Raw genomic sequence first — 19,952 nt, forward strand, 5'->3', positions numbered from 1 at the left:
ACAGCTTCTTTGTGTTAGAGTGACCAGCCTGAACTAGGCCAATCCTCAGGGAAATGTAGGCAGACAGGAGTTGGCTTTTGACCTGGTATCCACATACCAGGGGGCTCTAGGTTTGCCATGACTTGAGTTTGCTAAGGACAAATCTAAACCACATGTGTATCATGGTATGAATTGATCCAAAATTAAGTGTCAGAAAGTTAGGAAAAATTACATAATAGAAATTTTCTTAGGTAGCTATAGGTAATAAGTTAACGACCAATATAGATTAGATTAGGAATATATGTTATTTTGATTTTCATATATCTGAAATCCTGAAGAGATCCTGATAAGGCAACAGATGGTGTTTGACCTCCGACCCTGAGCAACTTTTTTTCTACATAGAATTTTGATGGGAGGGGTACCTGCTCTTTTCCATCTTTTCTTTGTGCAGTCTTAATGAGACAAAGATCTCAGAATAGAAAAGACACACTGATATTTACAGGAAGGGATGTAGAATCTGAGGAGTTTTGTAAGTATATTATAATATTGGTCTATGTATTTCTTCTTTTTATAAAATATGTAAGCTTAATGTGAGAATGTAACTTTTTTAGATATAAGAATGTAATTTGTGACACGCCTATATGAAGCTAGCCTTATATGGGAATAAATAATGTGAACCAATTAGACTGCAGATGGATTGTAACGAAGGAATGTCGTCATTTAAAGGGGAACCCCTAGGGGTCACGTAAATATAGCTTTCATAAATTTTTTTCAGTAAACTCTCAGGAATGTGCATTCTGTGGTACCTTTCAGTTAAGAATACTCACCCAGCATGAGTGTCCCAGACCTCTCCACTGTTGGGATAAACAATCCATTCTATATCCCGACATCTGTTTTTGTTGGCAGAAGTCAAGAAAGGACTAACAACATTTGGAGAGCAGCAGTTTAATCCTAGTGCCACCAGCTGTTCTGATTTAGTTGCTACTTTCACAGCTTCTTCAAATTTTTCCCCATGTGATGTATAGTGTTCATCCTATAAGATATTTCAAGTAGTATGTGCAAAGTTAAATGGAAAGAAAAAGTATTGAATGATTATAGACTAGTAACTTTAAAAAGTAGCAGATAATACATTTAACTTTAAGCAGCATTTCTGACCATTTACAAACTTATTCTTGGTTCAACACTGCAGGCATTGCAAAAAGTCTCTCACCATTTCTGAGTATTATTCAGGCAAAATTAGCTATGACATGAAATTACAGTTTAAAGTTCCAATGAACTAAAGCAGAAGATTAAGTTCTTACTTCAATAATCTTCTTTCTGGTAGATGTAGCTAGGAGTCCTAACTATAGGTAATATCCCCCTTCTCGCGAGTTGTGTTGAAGAAGGATAAAATTTACATTCTTTAACTACTCTTACTTCTTCACTGGCTGTAGTGCCCTATTCAGTTTCTATCAAAGTAATCGATTATCATTACAACATATGAAATAGGAAGGAGAGGTACAGGGATCATCCCTGAGACATAACTGCCCTTGTTAGGGCAACAATCTCTTCGTTATTTTTCAGGTCTACCCTCACCTTATTGTTCTTCACTTATTTGTTCTTTCCTTTACTGACTGTAATTCTCCCCTTTTTTTCCTCTTCTTACTTCTGGTGTATGTACATTTGTTCTTACTGATATATGTTTTACTGACAAATCCCCTGTAATGATATGTTCTGTTTTTAATCAATTGTTTTTATGTTATTGAATGCTGATAATTAATTTTATTGTACACCGCTTTGAATTTTAGATTAAGCGGTATAACAAATTTTTCATAAACCTTGAAACCTGATAATACATTTTTGTTCTGCTCTGTAAAACAAAATTGAACCAAGTTAATCAACCCATAATGTACACCCAAGTGGAACGAAGAACCCACCTATCAAAGTGCAACCAGCACTAACACTTATCAAGCTCTGAGAGACTCATTTTGTTTTTACATTTAATATTTTAAACTTCATATCAGACCAGCAGGAGAAAATCTCCAGAAGCAGACACACACTCTGCCTGGGGCAGCAAACAGGTGAATTCTGACAAGGCAGGGCTTCAGAAGGCACAGTTACTTACCGTAACAGGTGTTATCCAAGGACAGCAGGCAGATATTCTCAACATATGGGTGACATCATCCACAGAGCCCCGATGCGGACAGCTTCACAAGTAGACCAGCTTGAAGAACTTTTAGAAAGTTCACGACTGCCACACAGCGCATGCGCGACTGCATTCCCGCCCAACGTAGGGCACGCATCTCCTCAGTTCAGATAGAACATAAGAACATAAGAATTGCCGCTGCTGGGTCAGACCAGTAGTCCATCATGCTCAGCAGTCCGCTCATGCGGCGGCCCTCTGGTCAAAGACCAGCACCCTAACCGAGACTAGCACTACCAGCACCCGTTCTTGTTCAGCAGGAACTTGTCTAACTTTGTCTTGAATCCCTGGAGGGTGTTTTTACCTATAAAGCCTCCGGAAGAGGGTTCCAGCTTTCTACCACTCTCTAGGTGAAGAAGAACTTCCTTATGTTTGTACGGAATCTATCCCCTTTCAACTTTAGAGAGTGCCCTCTCGTTCTCCCTACCTTGGAGAGGGTGAACAACCTGTCCTTATCTACTAAGTCTATCCCATTCAGTACCTTGAATGTTTCAATCATGTCCCCTCTCAATCTCCTCTGTTCGAGGGAGAAGAGGCCCAGTTTATCTAATCTTTCGCTGTACGGCAGCTCCTCCAAACCCTTAACCATCTTAGTCACTCTTCTCTGGACCCTTTCGAGTAGTACCGTGTCCTTCTTCATGTACGGCAACCAGTGCTGGACGCAGTACTCCAGATGAGGGCGCACCATGGCCTGGTACAGCGGCATGATGACCTTCTCTGATCTGTTCGTGATCCCCTTCTTTATCATTCCTAGCATTCTGTTTGCCCTTTTTGCCACCGCCACATATTGTGTGGACGGCTTCATCGACATGTCAATCAGAACTCCCAAGTCCCTTTCCTGGGAGGTCTCTCCAAGTACCGCCCCAGACATCCTGTATTCGTGCATGAGATTTTTGTTACCGACATGCATCACTTTACACTTATCCATGCTGAACCTCATCTGCCATGTCGATGCCCATTCCTCGAGCCTGATTATGTCATGTTGCAGACCTTCGCAATCCTCCTGCGTCTTCACCACTCTAAATAACTTCATATCATCCGCAAATTTAATAATCTCGCTTGTCGTACCTATGTTCAAATCGTTTTTTAAAGAAGTTAAAGAGCATGGGACCAAGCACCGAGCCCTGCGGCATCCCACTGGTGACGCTCTTCCAGTCTGAGTATTGTCCATTTACCCCCACTCTCTGTTTTTTATGCTCCAGCCAGTTTTTAATCCACGTGAGTATTTCACCCTCAATTCCATGGCTTGCAATTTTCCGAAGTAGTCATTCATGCAGAACCTTGTCAAACGCCTTCTGAAAATCCAGATATACAATGTCGACCGGATCGCCCTTGTCTATCTGTCTGTTTACTCCCTCAAAGAAGTGCAGCAAGTTCGTCAAACACGATCTGCATTTGCTAAAACCGTGCTGACTGGTCCTCATCAGCCCATGTCCGTCAAGGTGATCAATGATGCGGTCCTACCATGTGACTCTACCATCTTTCCCGGTACTGAGGTCAGACTCACAGGTCTGTAGTTTCCCGGATCTCCCCTCGAACCTTTCTTGAAGATCGGTGTAACATTTGCCACCTTCCAGAATCTTTCCCGATTTGATCAACAGATTGGCTATTAGTTGAAGCAGTTCTGCTATGGTCCCTTTCAGTTCCTTGATGACCCTTGGATGGATGCCATCCGGTCCTGGGGATTTGTCGCTCTTAAGCCTATCAATCTGCCTACACACCTCCTCTAGACTGACCGTCAATCCTGTCAGCTTTCCATCTTCATTTCCAGCATATAGCCTGATGGGTTCTGGTATGCTGTGTACATCTTCTTCGGTAAATACAGACGCAAAAAATGTGTTCAGTTTGTCAGCAATTGCTTTGTCCTCTTTTAGCGCTCCCTTTATTCCATGGTCATCCAATTGTCCCACCGCTTCATTCGTGGGTCGTTTCCCCTTAATATATCGAAAGAACGGCTAAGAAACCAACCAGGAGAGGTGGGTGGGTTGTGAGAATATCTGCCTGCTGTCCATGGATAACACCTGTTATGGCAAGTAACTGTGCTTTATCCCAGGACAAGCAGATAGCATATTCTCAACATATGGGTGACCTCCAAGCTAACCAGAATGGGATGATGGGAGTGTTGGCAATTCAGGAGAATAAATTTTGTAATACTGCCTGGCCAAAGTGGCCATCCTGTCTGGAAAAAGAATCCAGACAATAATGAGAGGTGAAGATATGAACCGAGGATCAAGTGGCAGCTTTGCAGATTTCCTCAATAGGAGTAGATCTAAGGAAAGCTACAGATGCCACCATGGCTCTAACTTTATGGGCTGTGACTCAACCCTCTAGTCTGAGCATAGTAGAAAGAGATGCAAGCAGCCAACCAGTTGGAGATGGTTCTCTTGGAAATTGGATGTCCCAACTTATTTGGATCGAAGGAGACAAAAAAGTTGAGTAGTGGCTTTGTGGCTTAGTCCTTTGTAAGTAGAAGGCCAAAACACACTTGCAGTCCAAAGTATGAAGAGCTGTTTCTCCAGGATGAGAATGAGGCTTTGGAAAAAACCACTGGAACTATAATGGATTGATTGAGATGAAATTCTGAAACTACTTTAGGTAAAAATTTAGGATGAGTACGGAGGACCTCATTGTCGTGATGGAATATTGTGAAAGGTGGGTCCGCTGACTCTGCGAGTAGACGTGAGAGCAATAAGGAAGACCACTTTTCAAGTGAGATATTTCAGATGAGCCGTAGACATTGGTTCAAATGGAGGCTGAGGTAGAACATCATTGGTTCAAACTGAGGAAGAACATTATTGAGATCCCAAACCACTGGAGGCAGTTTGAGAGGTGGCTTGACATTGAAAAGTCCTTTCATAAATCTGGAAACAATAAGATGAGCAGATAAAGGTTTCCCCTCTAAGGGCTGATGGAAAGCAGCAATTGCACTGAGATGGATTCTAATGGATGTTGATTTGAGACCTGATTGAGATAAATGCAACAGGTAATCCAGAACTGAAGACAAGGAGGTAGATTGAGGCTCCTTGTGATGAAGGGTGCACCAAGCAGAAAACCTAGTCCATTTCTGGTTGTAACATTGCCTAGTAGTAGGCTTCCTGGAAGCCTCTAGAATGTCTTTGACAGATTGAGAGAATTGGAAATTGCATGTTACGTTGAAAAGTACCAAGCTGTCAGATGCAGAGACTGCAGGTGGGGATGAAGCAGAGACCCCTGACTCTGTGTAAACAGAGATGGAAAAACTTGTAGAAATAGTGGCTCCCTGCTGCTGAGTTGAAGCAGAAGGGAGAACCAAGGTTGTCTGGGCCACCGAGGAGCTATGAGAATCATTGTGGCATGTTTGTGTTTGAGTTTGATGAGTGTCTTGAGAATGAGAGGAAATGAAGGAAATGCATACAGAAACTGGTCTGTCCATTCCAGAACAAAAGCATCTGCCTCGAGGTGATGAGGAGAGTATATCCTGGAGCAAAACTGAGGCAGCTTGTTGTGGGGAGACGCAAAGAGATCTATTTGAGGAGTTCCCCACTGAGAAAAAATGTGATGGAGAGGTGACAAATTGAGTGTCCATTTGTGAGGCTGTAGAAGACGATTCAATTTGTCCGCTAAAAAGTTTTTCTCTCCTTGAATGTAGATTGCTTTCAGAAAGATATTGTGAAGAATTGCCCAATTCCAAACCTTCTGAGTGTCCTGGTAAAGGGGAAGAGATCCTGTTCCTCCCTGCTTGTTGACATAGTACATGGCGACTTGATTGTTTGTACAAATGAGGACTACTTGATCGTGAAGAAGATGCTGAAAAGCTTTGAAAGCATTAAATATCAATCTGTTTAAATCTTTTTTTAATTTTTAATACAAATACAAAGTGCAAACAAGATACAATCAATTAATACACCAAACAGCACTTGTATCCAACCATTAGTAATACAAAGTACATTTCCTCCCTCCATGGATGTGTGTAGAATCAATTAGGAATTAAAAGCTTATTCAATTAATCAGTTTTAACAAATGTCATTAATGGACCCCATGTATCTTTAAATTTTTTATGATGTCCTATTTATTCAGAATTCATTCTTTCATATCTATAATATTGGCAAAGAGTTTCCCACCAAAAGTTAAAGTTCAATCTGTCCCAGTTCTTCCAACTCCTCATTATTAACTGCATAGCTACCCCCATCATAATAAAAAATAGTCTGTTCTTGTTTGCATCAACTGGACTCTTAGGTTGCAAAACAGTCCCAAATAAAACAATGTCATATGACAGTGGAATAGATAGCACAGTTACTTACCATAACAGGTGTTATCCAGGGACAGCAGGCAGCTATTCTCACATATGGGTGACATCACTGACGGAGCCTCGAAGCGGAAGCCTCGCAAGCAGACTTGCTTGTAGAAACTAGAAGTTTCGAGTCAGACGCACCGCGCATGCACGAGTGCCTTCCCACACAGCACAGGGCGCGTCTCCTCAGTTCAGATAGCTAACAGAGAAGCCAACCAGGGAAGGTGGGTGGGTTGTGAGAATAGCTGCCTGCTATCCCTGGATAACACCTGTTACAGTAAGTAACTGTGCTTTATCCCAGGACAAGCAGGCAGCCTATTCTCACATATGGGTGACCTCCAAGCTAACCAGAATGGGATGGTGGGAGCGTTGGCAATTTGGGAGAATAAATTTTTTAATACTGACTAGCCAAAATGACCATCCCGTCTGGAGAAAACATCCAGACAGTGAGAAGTGAAAGTATGATCCGAGGACTAAGTAGCAGCTTTGCAAATTTCCTCAATATATGTAGATCTGAGGAAAGCTAATAAAGCTGCCATTGCTCTGACCTTATGGGCTGTGACTCTACTGTGTAGAGGTAATCCAGCCTGGGCATAGCAGAAAGAGATACAAGCAGCCATCCAGTTGGAGATGGTACGTTTAGAGATTGGATGTCCCAACTTGTTTGGATCGAAAGAGACAAAAAATTGAGGAGCAGTTCTGTGTGGTTTGGTGTGTTCCAAATAGAAGGCGAAAGCATGTTTACAGTCCAGAGTATGAAGAGCTGATTCTCCAGGATGAGAATGAGGCTTTGGAAAGAACACTGGAAGATGAAATTCTGAAACCACTTTAGGGAGGAATTTAGGATGAGTATGAAGGACAACCTTGTCATGATGGAACACAGTGAAAAGTGGATCAGCAACTAAAGCTTGCAGCTCACTGACTCTTCGAGCAGAAGTGAGGGCAATGAGAAACACCACTTTCCAAGTGAGATACTTCAGATGAGCCGTAGACATTGGTTCAAATGGAGGCTTCATCAATTGAGCAAGAACACTGAGGTCCCAAACCACTGAAGGCGGTTTGAGAGGAGGTTTGACATTGAAAAGTCCTTTCATAAATCTGGAAACCACTGGATGACCAGAGAGTAGTTTCCCGTCAATAAGCTGATGGAAAGCAGCAATTGCACTTAGATGGACTCGGATCGATGTAGACTTGAGGCAGAGGTGGATAAGTGCAAAACGTAGTCCAAAACAGAAGATAAGGAAGAATTTTGAGGCTCCTTATCGTGAGAAAAACACCACGTAGAAAATCTAGTCCATTTCTGGTAATAGCATTGCCTAGTGGTAGGCTTCCTAGAAGCCTCTAAAATGTCTCTTATAGGTTGAGAAAACTGAAGAGGAGTTATGTTGAGAGGTACCAAGCTGTCAGGTGTACAGACTGCAGGTTGGGATGAAGCAGAGATTCTTTACTTTTTGTAAGCAGAGATGGAAAACCTGGTAGAAGGTATGGCTCCCTGCTGCTGAGTTGAAGTAGAAGGGAGTACCAAGGTTGTTTCGGCCACCGAGGAGCAATCAGAATCATTCTAAAACTTGACAAGAGTCTTGAGAATGAGAAGGAATGGAGGGAATGCATACAGGAAGAGATTTGCCCATTCCAAAAGAAAAGCATCTGCCTCGAGGCGATGAGAATATATCCTGAAACAGAACTGAGGCAGTCTGTGGTTGTGGGGAGCTGCAAAGAGATCTACCTGAGGCGTTCCCCACTGTGAAAAAATGTGATGTAGGGGCGAGGAATGGAGTGTCCATTCGTGAGGTTGCAGAAGATGACTCAAGTTGTCCGTCAAGCAATTTTCCGCCCCTTGGATGTAGACAGCTTTGAGGAAGGTGTTGTGGTGGATTGCCCAGTCCCAAACCTTCAGAGCTTCTTGATAAAGGGAGGACGATCCCGTCCCTCCCTATTTGTTGACATAGTACATGGCGACTTGGTTGTCCATCCGAATGAGGACTACCTGGTCGTGAAGATGTTGAAAAGCGTTGAGAGCCTTGAAAATTGCTCTGAGTTCCAACAGATTGATAGGACACTGACGATCCGTACTGGTCCAGTGGTCTTGAGTACGGAGACCATTGAGATGAGCGCCCCAAGCGTAGATCGAGGAATCTGTCGTGAGGACCTTTTGATGGAAGGTGTTTGAAACAGCAAGCCTCTGGAGAGATTGGAAGAGAGCATCCACCAACGGAGAGACTGTTTTAATGAAGGAGTGACTGTTATGTGTCGAGAAAGTGGGTCGCAAACCTGCGTCCATTGAGATGCCAGGGTCCGCTGAGGAATTCTGAAGTGAAGTTTGGCAAAAGGAGTCACGTGGAGGCCATGTGACTCAGGAGTACCATCATGTGTCTCACTGATATGGAGGAGTGGGAAGACACTGTATGACAGAGTTGTAGGAAAGCTTCCAGACGTTGTTGCGGAAGGAATGCTCTGAGTTGGATAGTGTCCAGAACAGCTCTGATGAATTGTAGATTCTGAGAGGGTTGAAGTTGTGATTTGGGAAAGTTGATTTCGAATCCCAAACTTTGTAGGAACCACGTAGTCTGTTGGGTCGCTACAATAACCCCCTGAGATGTTGAATCTCATCGAGGTAGGAAAAAACCTGAAGACCATGGTTCCTTAGAGCTGCTGCTACCACTATTAGGCACTTGGTGAACACTCTGAGAGAGGAATCCAGGCCAAAGGGCAGCACTCTGTACTGATAATGCAGATTCCCCACCCGAAATCTGAGATATTGGCGGGAGGCCAGATGAATGGGAATATGAGTATAAGCCTCCTTGAGATCCAGAGAGCATAACCAGTCATTCTGATCTAGGAGGGGATACAGGGATGCCAGGGATAGCATGAAAAATTTTTCTTTGACTAAAAATTTGTTGAGAGCCCTGAGATCCAGAATGGGTCGCAGATCGCCCATCTTCTTCGGAACAAGGAAGAAACGGGAGTAAAACCCCCTGTTCTGCTGTTCCAAAGGAACTGGTTCAATGGCATGGAGACGAAGCAGAGCTTGAGGTTCCTGAAGAAGGGCGGTCTGGGATGGAGTGGAAGGATACTCTCTTGGAGGAAGCTCTGGTGGAACCTGAGAGAAATGAAGAGAGTATCCTTCCCTGATGATTGACAGCACCCAGAGATCGGATGTGATTGTCTCCCATCGGTGGTAAAAATGATGGAGACGACCTCCAATAGGGGGAAGATAGGACAGAGACAGAACGGTGGAGGTTATGCTCTGTTTTAAACAGTCAAAAAGGCTGTGTAGCCCTAGGTGCAGCAGAAGGTTGAGGTTTCTGTTGCTTCTGATTCTGCTGTTTCTTGAGATGAGGGTGAATGTAAGGAGCTGCTCTGGGAGCAAAACGCCTCTGGTAAATAGGAGGAGGGTGTGCAGGCTTGGCAGGAGCTGGCTTCTGTTTAGGTCTGACAATAGAAGCAAAGGATTTTTCATGCTCAGACAATTTCTTGGTGGCTGCCTCAATAGATTCATCGATGAGGTCATTGCCTGCACAAGGAATATTAGCCAAGCGGTCCTGAAGATTAGGACCCATGTCAATGGTACAAAGCCAAGCAAGGCGGCGCATTGCTACAGAACAAGCAGCCACCCTGGCAGACAACTCAAAGGCATCGTAAGAAGACTGAAGTAGATGTAATCTGAGTTGTGATAGAGAAACGATGACTTCTTGAAATTCAAAGTATGGGGGCGCTAGTGAGCAGCGATGGAGAAGGACGCATGAGAGCAGAGCTCCGGCAACAATTTTACATAAATCGAAAATAACTCCACTTTAGTGGCCATATATTAGTGCTATTTTTAGCCCCCTGAGATAAAGATAATTATGGCCACAGCAAAGCCCAGTAAGAGAAAGAGTGCCGAACCATCTTCACCTCAAAAATCCGCTGATGCTAAACCGGACGACGCCTCACAGGCCTCAATAATGGCAGAGTTGCGATCGATTCGTGACTTACTTCTGGACACTAAACAAGACATATCTGACATGAGGGATGATCTCAATAACCTTCGAGAGGAATTCGGTAACGTTAAGCAACGCACGGAAACCTTGGAGCTGAAAATACAGTCTTCTGAAGACTCCATTAAGGTTCTCATGAAACAGACATCCCGTATTTCTCAATTGGAAACCGCGCTGGAACATGCCAATAACAGAGCTAAGCGAACCAGTTTTCGCATCCTTGGATTACCTGAGGGTAGGGAAGCTTGTGACCTTACGGATTTCTTAGCAGCTTTCCTGCCTGAACTATTGAAGATTCCTGCAGAGATGAAAATAGATTTCGACACAGCTTTCCATGTGCCACAACAAGTGGCACGCCACAGTCGGTACCCAAGACCGATCGTGGTTACCCTGCTTCGTCAATCACAAGTACAAATCCTCCTGCAGAAGGCTATAACGCATTCACCGATCGTTTTCGAGGGTAGCAAGCTTCTTCTGGTTCCGGATTTATCCAAAGAGTCTGCGAAAAGAGAAAACAACTCCTGGCTTTCCGGCCTAAGCTATCAGCCATTGGCGCCAAACATGGCATGCTTTATCCGGCCCGTATGCGTGTCACCTTTAACAACTCAACAAAGGACTATACTAGTCCGACTGAACTAGCAGACTTCATCGAATCTGTCCACCCGACTACCATCGACAAGACCTGACTATAATATATCCACCCAGCATTATTTTCCAGGTTGGAGGTCTGGGCGCTCCTAGGCACGGCTTGTGCTCCAATGGGTGGATCTTGGCTGATTAAGTTATAAGTTCTGGTTTAGCTGTTCTATTTCTGTTTTTATGAGTATAATGGAGTGTTTAGCATACTGCTCAGTGTTATTAATGTTGCTGGTTCCGCCTTACCGCAAACCTTTTCTACTTGTTCACTAACCTATGGTTTGTTTTTACCGTTTGTTCCTTTTTCTATTTTTCTTTCTTGCAGGCCTTTTGTCGATTTCTGGGTATGTGTTTTCTTTAATACTCGCTTACTTTCGTTTTGATTTCTTTTGCCTAGCAATATCTCTTTCTTCATCTTTCCTTCATCCCTTCCTACTACTAAAAATGCAGTTTCTTCATCTCATGGCTTTTCTCCCTTCTATTTCTCATTTTTTAAGGCTTTCCACTTACTGGCTTTTTCATCTGTTCTCCTTCTCCTTCTTCTGTCCACTTTCATATTGCCAGTTAAGGGAGATATTTGCTCTTTTCTCTCCACTATATCTACCCTTTCTGTCTCACCCCGTTTTAATTATGTGGAGGTATGCTTCCTACTATCACGAAAATTGCCAAGTTTTCTCTTTTGCCTTTCTCTATCAGGCCTTTACCCTATCCTGTATATTAAGTATCTTTATTCATATTTAACTATGCTTCATGTTTGTATTTCAACTCTTCTTATCCCTTTGCAATATGTCTTTTGCATACTTCTAAATCTGATATCTATCTTCTCTGTTAATATTTCACTCCTTCGGGGGTCACATGATGACATCGCTCTGATCAGACGCCTTTCGCTCGAGCTCCGATCTTCCTCCTGAAACTACCCTCATATTGTAGTGCTCGTCAGCTTTCTTACCGCGATTTTCCTGGGTTATCCTGCTACCATCGTCCTGGTCTCTTTGGTCGGGTCCCCCGGAGTTTCTTGTGTTGCGGCCAGGCAATTATGCCTTTGAAAGCACAGCGGCCTGGAAAAGAAAAACTTCTCAAGCCAACCATCATGGCGGCTGCTGCTCAAGAGTCTAGCGGCACGCTCCCACATGAGGCCGATATGCAGGTCTCTGTCAGGCATCTGTCCACCCTACTTGATGAAAAGTTATCTAAGCTTCATGCAGTGCTCGAGGAGATAAAGAACAGCATCGCAGGCCATGCTGCTCGCATACAACAAGCGGAGGAGCGCATCTCAGCGCAAGAGGATCACGCAGAGACAGCGGTGCAGAGGATCGCAGCATTGGAGACCCAGGTGAAGACTCTGGCGGACAGGGCAGAGGATGCGGAAAACAGAGGCCGTTGAAACAACCTCCGTCTTATCGGTCTGCTGGAGTTGGTGAAAGATGCGGAACTGAGTGCTTTGATGGAGACATGGCTGCCGCAGAGCCTGGGGCTCATGTCTTCTTTGGGCCCAGTGTGCGTGGAATGTGCCCATGGTGTTGGGGCCCCATGGGCAGCGGATGCTAGACCGAGACCAGTGATAGCCCGTTTCCTTAACTACGCTACTAAAGCATGGATCCTGGAGGCCTACAGGCAACATCGGACCCTGGATTATCAGGGCAACAAGCTTTTACTTTTCCAGGACTTCTCTGCTTAGCTCTCTGCACACCACAGGGAACTGTCTCCGTACTGTACTCAGCTGCACGCCCGGGGGATTAAATCGCCCGGGGGATTAAATTTGCTCTACAATACCCTGCTAAAGTCCGCATCCATCACAACAATGGGGTTGTTACTCTGGACACCCCGGCGGACCTTCAATCTTTCTTGGCAAAATTGCCTGTGCCCTGAGGAGCGCTCTATGCTCTGGTTGCAGGGGATTCCTTTAAGCCGCATGGTTGGCGTTATGGGGCCATAGGATGCTTTTGAGATTGAATCTTGGCTATTTGCTGCTTTGCATCCTCTGTTTTCTGCCTTGGACTTGTTTCTCCTGGCCACTGTTCCCAGCCATGCCTGGCTGGGGTTCCCGCAATGGTTTCGGTCTGTGTGCAGTTGGGTCCCGAGGTTCCTGTGCACTTTTTCCACAGAGCCCTACTGAGATCACTTTGGGGGGCCTTGATTGTACTGAGTTTCTCTTGTTGGTATTCTCTGGGTGATTGTATACTTGATGGCTGACGAGCCTGGACAACTTACCTGCACTTCTGTTTGAGGGGGGAGGGGGGCTTGGGGATTTCTAGCTGTTTTTTGTCTACCGGGTGGATTGGGGGTTGCATGGTGGATGGGATTTTGGGAGGGCTTTGGTTGGAATCTGGTGGGGGGGAATGAATCGGGTGGAGTGGGTGTGGGGCTGTTTGACTGGGGGGTTGTATGTTTGGTGTGTGCATGCTGGACCGAGGGTACAGATCATGCTGCTTTTTGTACTGTTGCTGGAGAGTCCGAGATCTTTGGGAAGCAATGGGGGGGCCTGGCTGGGGGGGCCACTTTCCCTACATTATTGGGATTGCTGGGGTTTTTTTTTTCTCTCTTCTCATGCTGGATCGTTAGAGTATGGTTAAATTGAGTATGGTTAAATTGAAACTTTCCACATTTAATGTAGATGGGCTCCGCTCACCTATTAAACGAAAGAAGATGTTGACTTGGTTTCGCAAGGAACATGTTGATATAGCCTTCTTACAAGAAACGCACCTCACTATTGTAGAACATGAGAAATTGCGAAGGGACTGGGTGGGCAAGGTGTATTTCTCTTCCTGTAGTGGCCGTCATCGGGGAGTAGCTATTCTGGTTCACAGGCAGCTGCCTTTCCACATGCACAAGGTCGTTCAGGATAGGGAGGGTAGATACGTTTTGGTCCTTAGGGAGCTTTGGGGACATAAGATACTGCTCTGTAATGTGTACGCCCCAAATATTTATACCCACCGTTTCTTTTCGGGGTTGCTGGCACGGCTGACACAGTAATGTCCAGCACTCTTGATTGTAAACCGCCTAGAAGTCGCAAGATTGTGGCGGTATAGAAGAATAAAGTTATTATTATTATTATTATTATCCGGGTTACCAGCTGATCTTGGGTGGGGATTTCAATATTATCGCAGAACCCACTTTGGATTGTGCTCCCCCAAAATGCTTTCCGCGGGATCATGGAGGTAAGGGTATTAATTTCCTGACTCAGCAACTCGGGTTGTTAGATATATGGCGGTTGTTGCACCCGACTGAACGTTCCTATACATTTTTCTCTCATCCCCATAATCTTTATACTCGCTTGGACTATTTTCTCTTGTCTCCCTCCTTGTTACCTATAGTAGCTGATGTGGAAATTCTTGAGGTTCCCCTATTGGATCATTCTCCCGTGGTGCTCTCTCTCTCCAGATCGCAGCGGACCCTACTGAACGGACCTGGCGTTTTCCATGTTACTTGTACAAAGATCTAGCTTTCCACCGGTACCTGCGAGATCTTTGGTTGGAGTATTACGAGACTAATTTTTCTCCTGATATTGATCTGGGTCTCTTTTGGGAGGCATCCACAGTGGTGCTGAGGGGTTTTATTATTGCATATGCAGTGGGGCAGAAACGGCGCCAGGAGATGGATCTGCAAACATTGTCAGGGGAGATGCAGCAACTCTGTCGTCGACACCAGAACAGCTTGACGATAGAGGATAAATCCAGGCTGCGGGAGATCCGACAGATTGTAGACGGTATTCTTACTGCTCGGGCAGAATGGGAAATTTATTTCCGTCGTTATCGCATTCATAGATGGGAGGGAGAAGGCAGGTAGCATAATGGCTAGACTGATCCGCCCCTCACGCAAGCGCCAGGTGATTACTGCTATCACGGATCAGCAGGGCCAAATGCATACGACAGAAGCTACTATCCGCCAACAATTTGTGCACTATTACTCCGAGTTATATGCTCAACGACCTTTTGATGAGACGGACCGGGATGCATTTTTTCAGAACGTAGTTTTACCTAGACTGTCGCCAGCTCAGCTTCAGGTATTGAATGCCCCCATTAAGCGTTTGGAGGTGGAAGCCAGTATCAAGGGGCTCAAGCTCACGAAGTCTCCTGGTCCTGATGGCTATGGGCCTGAATATTACAAGATTCTCTCGGATGTCCTTTCAACCTTCCCTGTGTATGGCATACAATACGTTACATTCAATGCGGGGACTGGATCGTTATAATATGGCCCACGTTATTTTACTGCCTAAGCCAGGCAAAGACCCTGCCCAAGTGGGCTCTTATAGGCCCATCTCACTCCTTAACCAGGATGCTAAGCTGTTGGCGGCCATACTCGCGAAACGTTTGAATGCCTTTCTTCTTCTCCTTATCCACGCAGATCAGGCGGGTTTTGTCCCAGGTAGATATGCCTCTATGAATCTGACTCGCGCGTTGATGGCTATTTACTCTAGACAGGGGGGACGCAGTCGCGCAGCTATTGTGGGTTTAGACATGGAAAGAACATAAGAACATAAGAAGCGCCATCTCCGGATCAGACCTTCGGTCCATCAAGTCCGGCGATCCGCACACGCGGAGGCCCTGCTAGGTATACACCTGGCTTATTTTATAGCCATTCACTACTGTAAAACAACGATGGTTAAGAACCTCTTTCAATGTATCTCACAACTAGAAAAGTTATAGGTTCCACATGCAATTGACTTTGATTTATTAAAAGGGAAAGACCTCAGAAGCCTGCACCATACACAGAATAATCAATTCCAGCTATGGTATCTTCAGCAGGACAGGTTCTCTATCATAGGTCATAAAACCCTTTGCATAACCGATTCCGCAATAATCTCCCCTGGGAGAGTATTCCAGATGTCAACCACTCTCTGTGTGAAGCAGAACTTCCTGATATTAGTCCTGAACTTGCCCCCCCTTAGCTTCATTTCATGTCCTCTTGTCCGTGTCAAATTGGACAATGTAAATAATCTTTAAAATATTACCTTTAAAATATTATTTTTGGTTTACAAAACATTATGCTTCAACGAACCCCAATTTATCGCAAAATTAATTATCCCATACAAATCTGCTCGTTCCTTAAGATCTTCTTCTTTAAATTTGCTTTCAGTCCCTTCATTAAGAATTATAGGCACCAGACGCAATGATATATTCTCTGTAAAAGCGCCCACACTGTGGAACTCCCTTCCAAATTTTATCAAAATCGAAAAAGACCTTGTTGCGTTTAAGAAAATTTTAAAAACATATTTATTTCAGGACGCATTTGATCTATAAAACATAGTCTTTTTAAGTTTTCAATTCTCTTCTATTCCATCTTAACCCATGTCTACCTAATGTGCTCTACCCTTGAATGTTTAAACCTTTATAAATAACAAAATTGTAACTTCTTCCCTTTCTTCCCACCCCTTCATGTTCGTCAATCTTTGTCGTTTTTTTTAAAGTGATTTTTATAAACTAAATGTATGTCTGTCTATTATTTGATTATTAGAAACTAAATGTATTACCACACCCTGATGGTTTTTAATTGTACATCGCTTAGGTACTGTGATAAGCGATTCTTCAAATAAAGGTAAACTTGAAACTTGAAACTTGAAACTTGAATCTTCTCTGCTCTATTTTGTCGATTCCTTTCAGTATTTTGAAGGTCTCGATCATATCCCCACGCAGTCTCCTTTTCTCAAGGGAGAACAATCCCAGTGTTTTAAGTCGATCCTCATATTCCAGTTTCTCCATACCCTTCACTAGTTTAGTTGCTCGTCTCTGCACCCTCTCCAGCAGTTTTATATCCTTCTTTAGGTAGGGAGACCAATGTTGGACGCAGTATTCCAAGTGGGGTCTGACCATTTCCCTATAAAGCGGCATTATAACTTTCTCCGATCTACTCGAGATTCCTTTCTTTATCATGCCCAACATTCTATTTGCCTTATTTGCTGCTGCCGCGCATTGTGCGGACGGCTTCAGGGTCCTATCTATCAGTACACCCAGATCCCTTTCTTGTTCACTTTTTCCCAGAGTTGCACCTGACATTCTGTACTCGTATTCCTTATTTTTACTGCCTAAATGCATTACCTTGCATTTCTCCACGTTGAACTTCATCTGAATTTCTCCACCCATTTTTCTAACCGACACAAATCGCTCTGGAGTTCCTCACTGTCCTCCTGCGATCTGATTGCCCGGCAGAGTTTTGTGTCGTCTACAAACTTGATGATCTCACTGGATGTTCCGTTTTCCAGGTCATTGATATAAATATTAAAAAGGATCGGCCCAAGTACCGAGCCCTGGGGTACACCACTAGTCACTTTCTCCCAGTCGGAGAACTTTCCATTTATGCCCACTCTCTGCTTGACAGCATCTCCTGATCCTATCTCTTTTGGGTTCTGGGGCAATACGGCTTGGGCGGTGCCTTTTCTGAATGGGTGAAGAGCCTCTACTCCTCCCCTCAGGCTCGGCTTTTGGTTAATGGTCACCTCACTTCCCCCTTTCCTCTGGAGAGGGGAACATGTCAGGGTTGCCCATTGTCTCCGCTCCTTTTCCTTTTGGCTATAGAACCATTGACAGTTAAAATTAGATCGGATTCTACTCTTTTGGGAATCCGGATAGGGGATCGAGAGAGTCGCATTAACTTGTTTGCTGACGATATCCTTTTGTATTTGACAGTGCTCATCTCCATCTGCCTTTGGCTCTTTCTATTGTACAGGCCTTTGGGATCATTTCGGGCTTTCATTGTAAACTGTGCCAAATCGAAACTACTACCTTTGGCTTCTGCGAAGCATGAGCCTTGGCATGATGATCTTCCTATTCCCCCTGTCTGGAAACCTATGCGCTATTTGGGGGTTTACTTGAGTGTCCAACCTTCCCTCATGTATTGCTACAATGTTCTTAATCATCTGGAAAACATCCGAGCCCTTTGTGCAAAATGGAAAGACTTACCACTCTCTCTTTGGGGTCGGGTGGCTCTGTTTAAGATGGTATTGCTGCCTAAACTCTTGTATCCCTTACAGACTGTTCCTTTGTGGATTACTTGTTAAAGATGAAAGAGCTTTTAACTCTATCTTGCTATCCTTTTTATGGCATCACAGAGCGGCCAGATCAGTCGTCAAACTCTGACTCTAGAAGTCCAGTTGGGAGGCTTGAATCTCCCAGACATTCGATTCTATAATGTGGCTTCTCTGATGTGTTTATACATGACGGCGTTGCTGGTGGCTACAAATTTTCTCCGGCGGGGTGGGTGACCGCGTGGTGTGCTCCCCACGACTTACTTTCCTTGCTGCATGTGCCGCTGCGGTAGGTTCTGGGGGCTGGGCCAAAATTTCAATTTCTGCATCTGCTACGGATGGCGTGGAGATGGTGGCGGCACAGACAGCAACGCTCCCCTGAGGCCTCTCCTTTCCTTCCATTGGTAGGGAATGCCAAATTTTTACCGGTGATGGGGACCACAGGGTTTCAGGTGTGGCTGTCCCGGGGCTGTGTCAGCTTACGGCATCTCTCAGAGGGGGGCATGGAATCTTTCCCCACCTTCGCCCACTTACAGGCTCATTGGGAACTTCCGGCCACTCAGTTTTGGGCCTATTTACATTCAGACATTATTATTCCTCTTTGGTGCGCCATTGGGGGAGCGGTGGGCTTTGGAAGGCCTGGACGCTCACTTACTGTTGGTACCTCCACAGGTGAATAGGTTGGCCACCTGGTATAGAGTTCTGAAGCTTGCTCCCGCGGCTCCGTACTTGGATCGTGTGGTGGACCTATGGTCTAAGGATTTGGCAGCTGCCTATGACAAAGCTTCTTTTTTGGAGCTCTTTGCTAACATTTCTCTTTTCGTGGGGTCTACTGATCTTAGAGAAACACAATTTAAAATCTTACACCGGGCTTATATCTCCAGAGATAGGGGTACTGCTATGGGTCTTTGGGAGGATGCCACTTGTTCCCATTGTAAGAAAGCTGTGGGTACCCTAGTCCATATGTTCTTGGAATGCCCTCACGTGGCCGTTTGGCTGCGGGTTCTCCCATTTTTGGATGAGTTGGTTGGGCAACGAGTGCCCCGGGATTATGGCCTGCTGCTCTTGGGGGATCAGAGGCTGCTCCTGCAGCAGGGGTTTTCCTTCCCGTACAGGAAGTTCATCTACATGGCACTTCTGCTGATGAAAAAACTCTTGTTACAGCATTGGGTGAGTCAGACGCCAGCCTCCTTTATGCAATGGATCCAGCGGATGAGGGAGCTTGCTTCTTTTGAGATGCGCACTCATCATTCCGCTTCCTGTATTGATAAACGCCTTTATGTTTCCCTGTGGAGGGTATTTCGTATTGCTGCTGAGGGGGCTGAGTCTGCTACTTCGCCCTGAGTTTGATCGGTGATCTCTAGACGACTTACTCCAGTCTCTGCGCTCTTTTGGTTCATTGTATGGCTGAGGTGTGTGTGGCTGGTGCACTTGGGGGGTTTACTTGGAGTATGGCTGGTGAGGTTGGTATGGTATGTGTCTTCTTGGATTGTATGTGTTGGAAGAATGATTGACGTGTCTGGGAAGTAGAGTCCATTTATCTTCAAATGTTAAGCAGCCTTGCTTTGTTTCCCGAGGAGGTTTCCTCATCGACTTGGGTTAGTACCTATGCGGGGGAGGACGACTTCATGTCCATATCAGCTTGGATATTGCTTGTTTGTTTGTACTGTTCCTGCACCACTTATTCTTGTTGGGTTTCCTGTATTGGGCCTTTTCATGGTTGAACGTTACCGCTGTCCTCCTAGGAATGTTATACTGTAACGTTGTGACTTATGATTCTTTGTTATGGTATTGGCTGCTTTTCCAATAAAAATTATTTAAAAAAAAAAAAAAAAGAAGTTATCCTGCCGCTATATCAGGCGATGGTGCGCCCACATCTGGAGTACTGCCACTTTGAGGGTTCTCTTTATATATCAGAATCTAACAAAGATGTTTAGTGTTTGCTGC

General features: G+C 44.7%; 1 protein-coding gene across 1 annotated transcript in view; it reads right to left on the reverse strand.

Moving 5' to 3' along the window:
- The window catches only part of LOC117362907 (homocysteine S-methyltransferase 1-like), a gene marked incomplete at its 5' end in the record, with an annotated part of 574,442 nt that overhangs the window by 103,010 nt on the left and 451,480 nt on the right, over window positions 1-19,952 (reverse strand). The window contains one exon of the mRNA XM_033949994.1: window positions 807-1,012. Within this exon, the coding sequence (XP_033805885.1) occupies window positions 807-1,012 (206 nt within the window). The remainder of the gene's footprint in view (window positions 1-806; window positions 1,013-19,952) is intronic.

The sequence above is a fragment of the Geotrypetes seraphini genome, chromosome 6 (genome assembly GCF_902459505.1).
Source record: "Geotrypetes seraphini chromosome 6, aGeoSer1.1, whole genome shotgun sequence".
NCBI classification, from domain to species: Eukaryota; Metazoa; Chordata; class Amphibia; order Gymnophiona; family Dermophiidae; genus Geotrypetes; species Geotrypetes seraphini.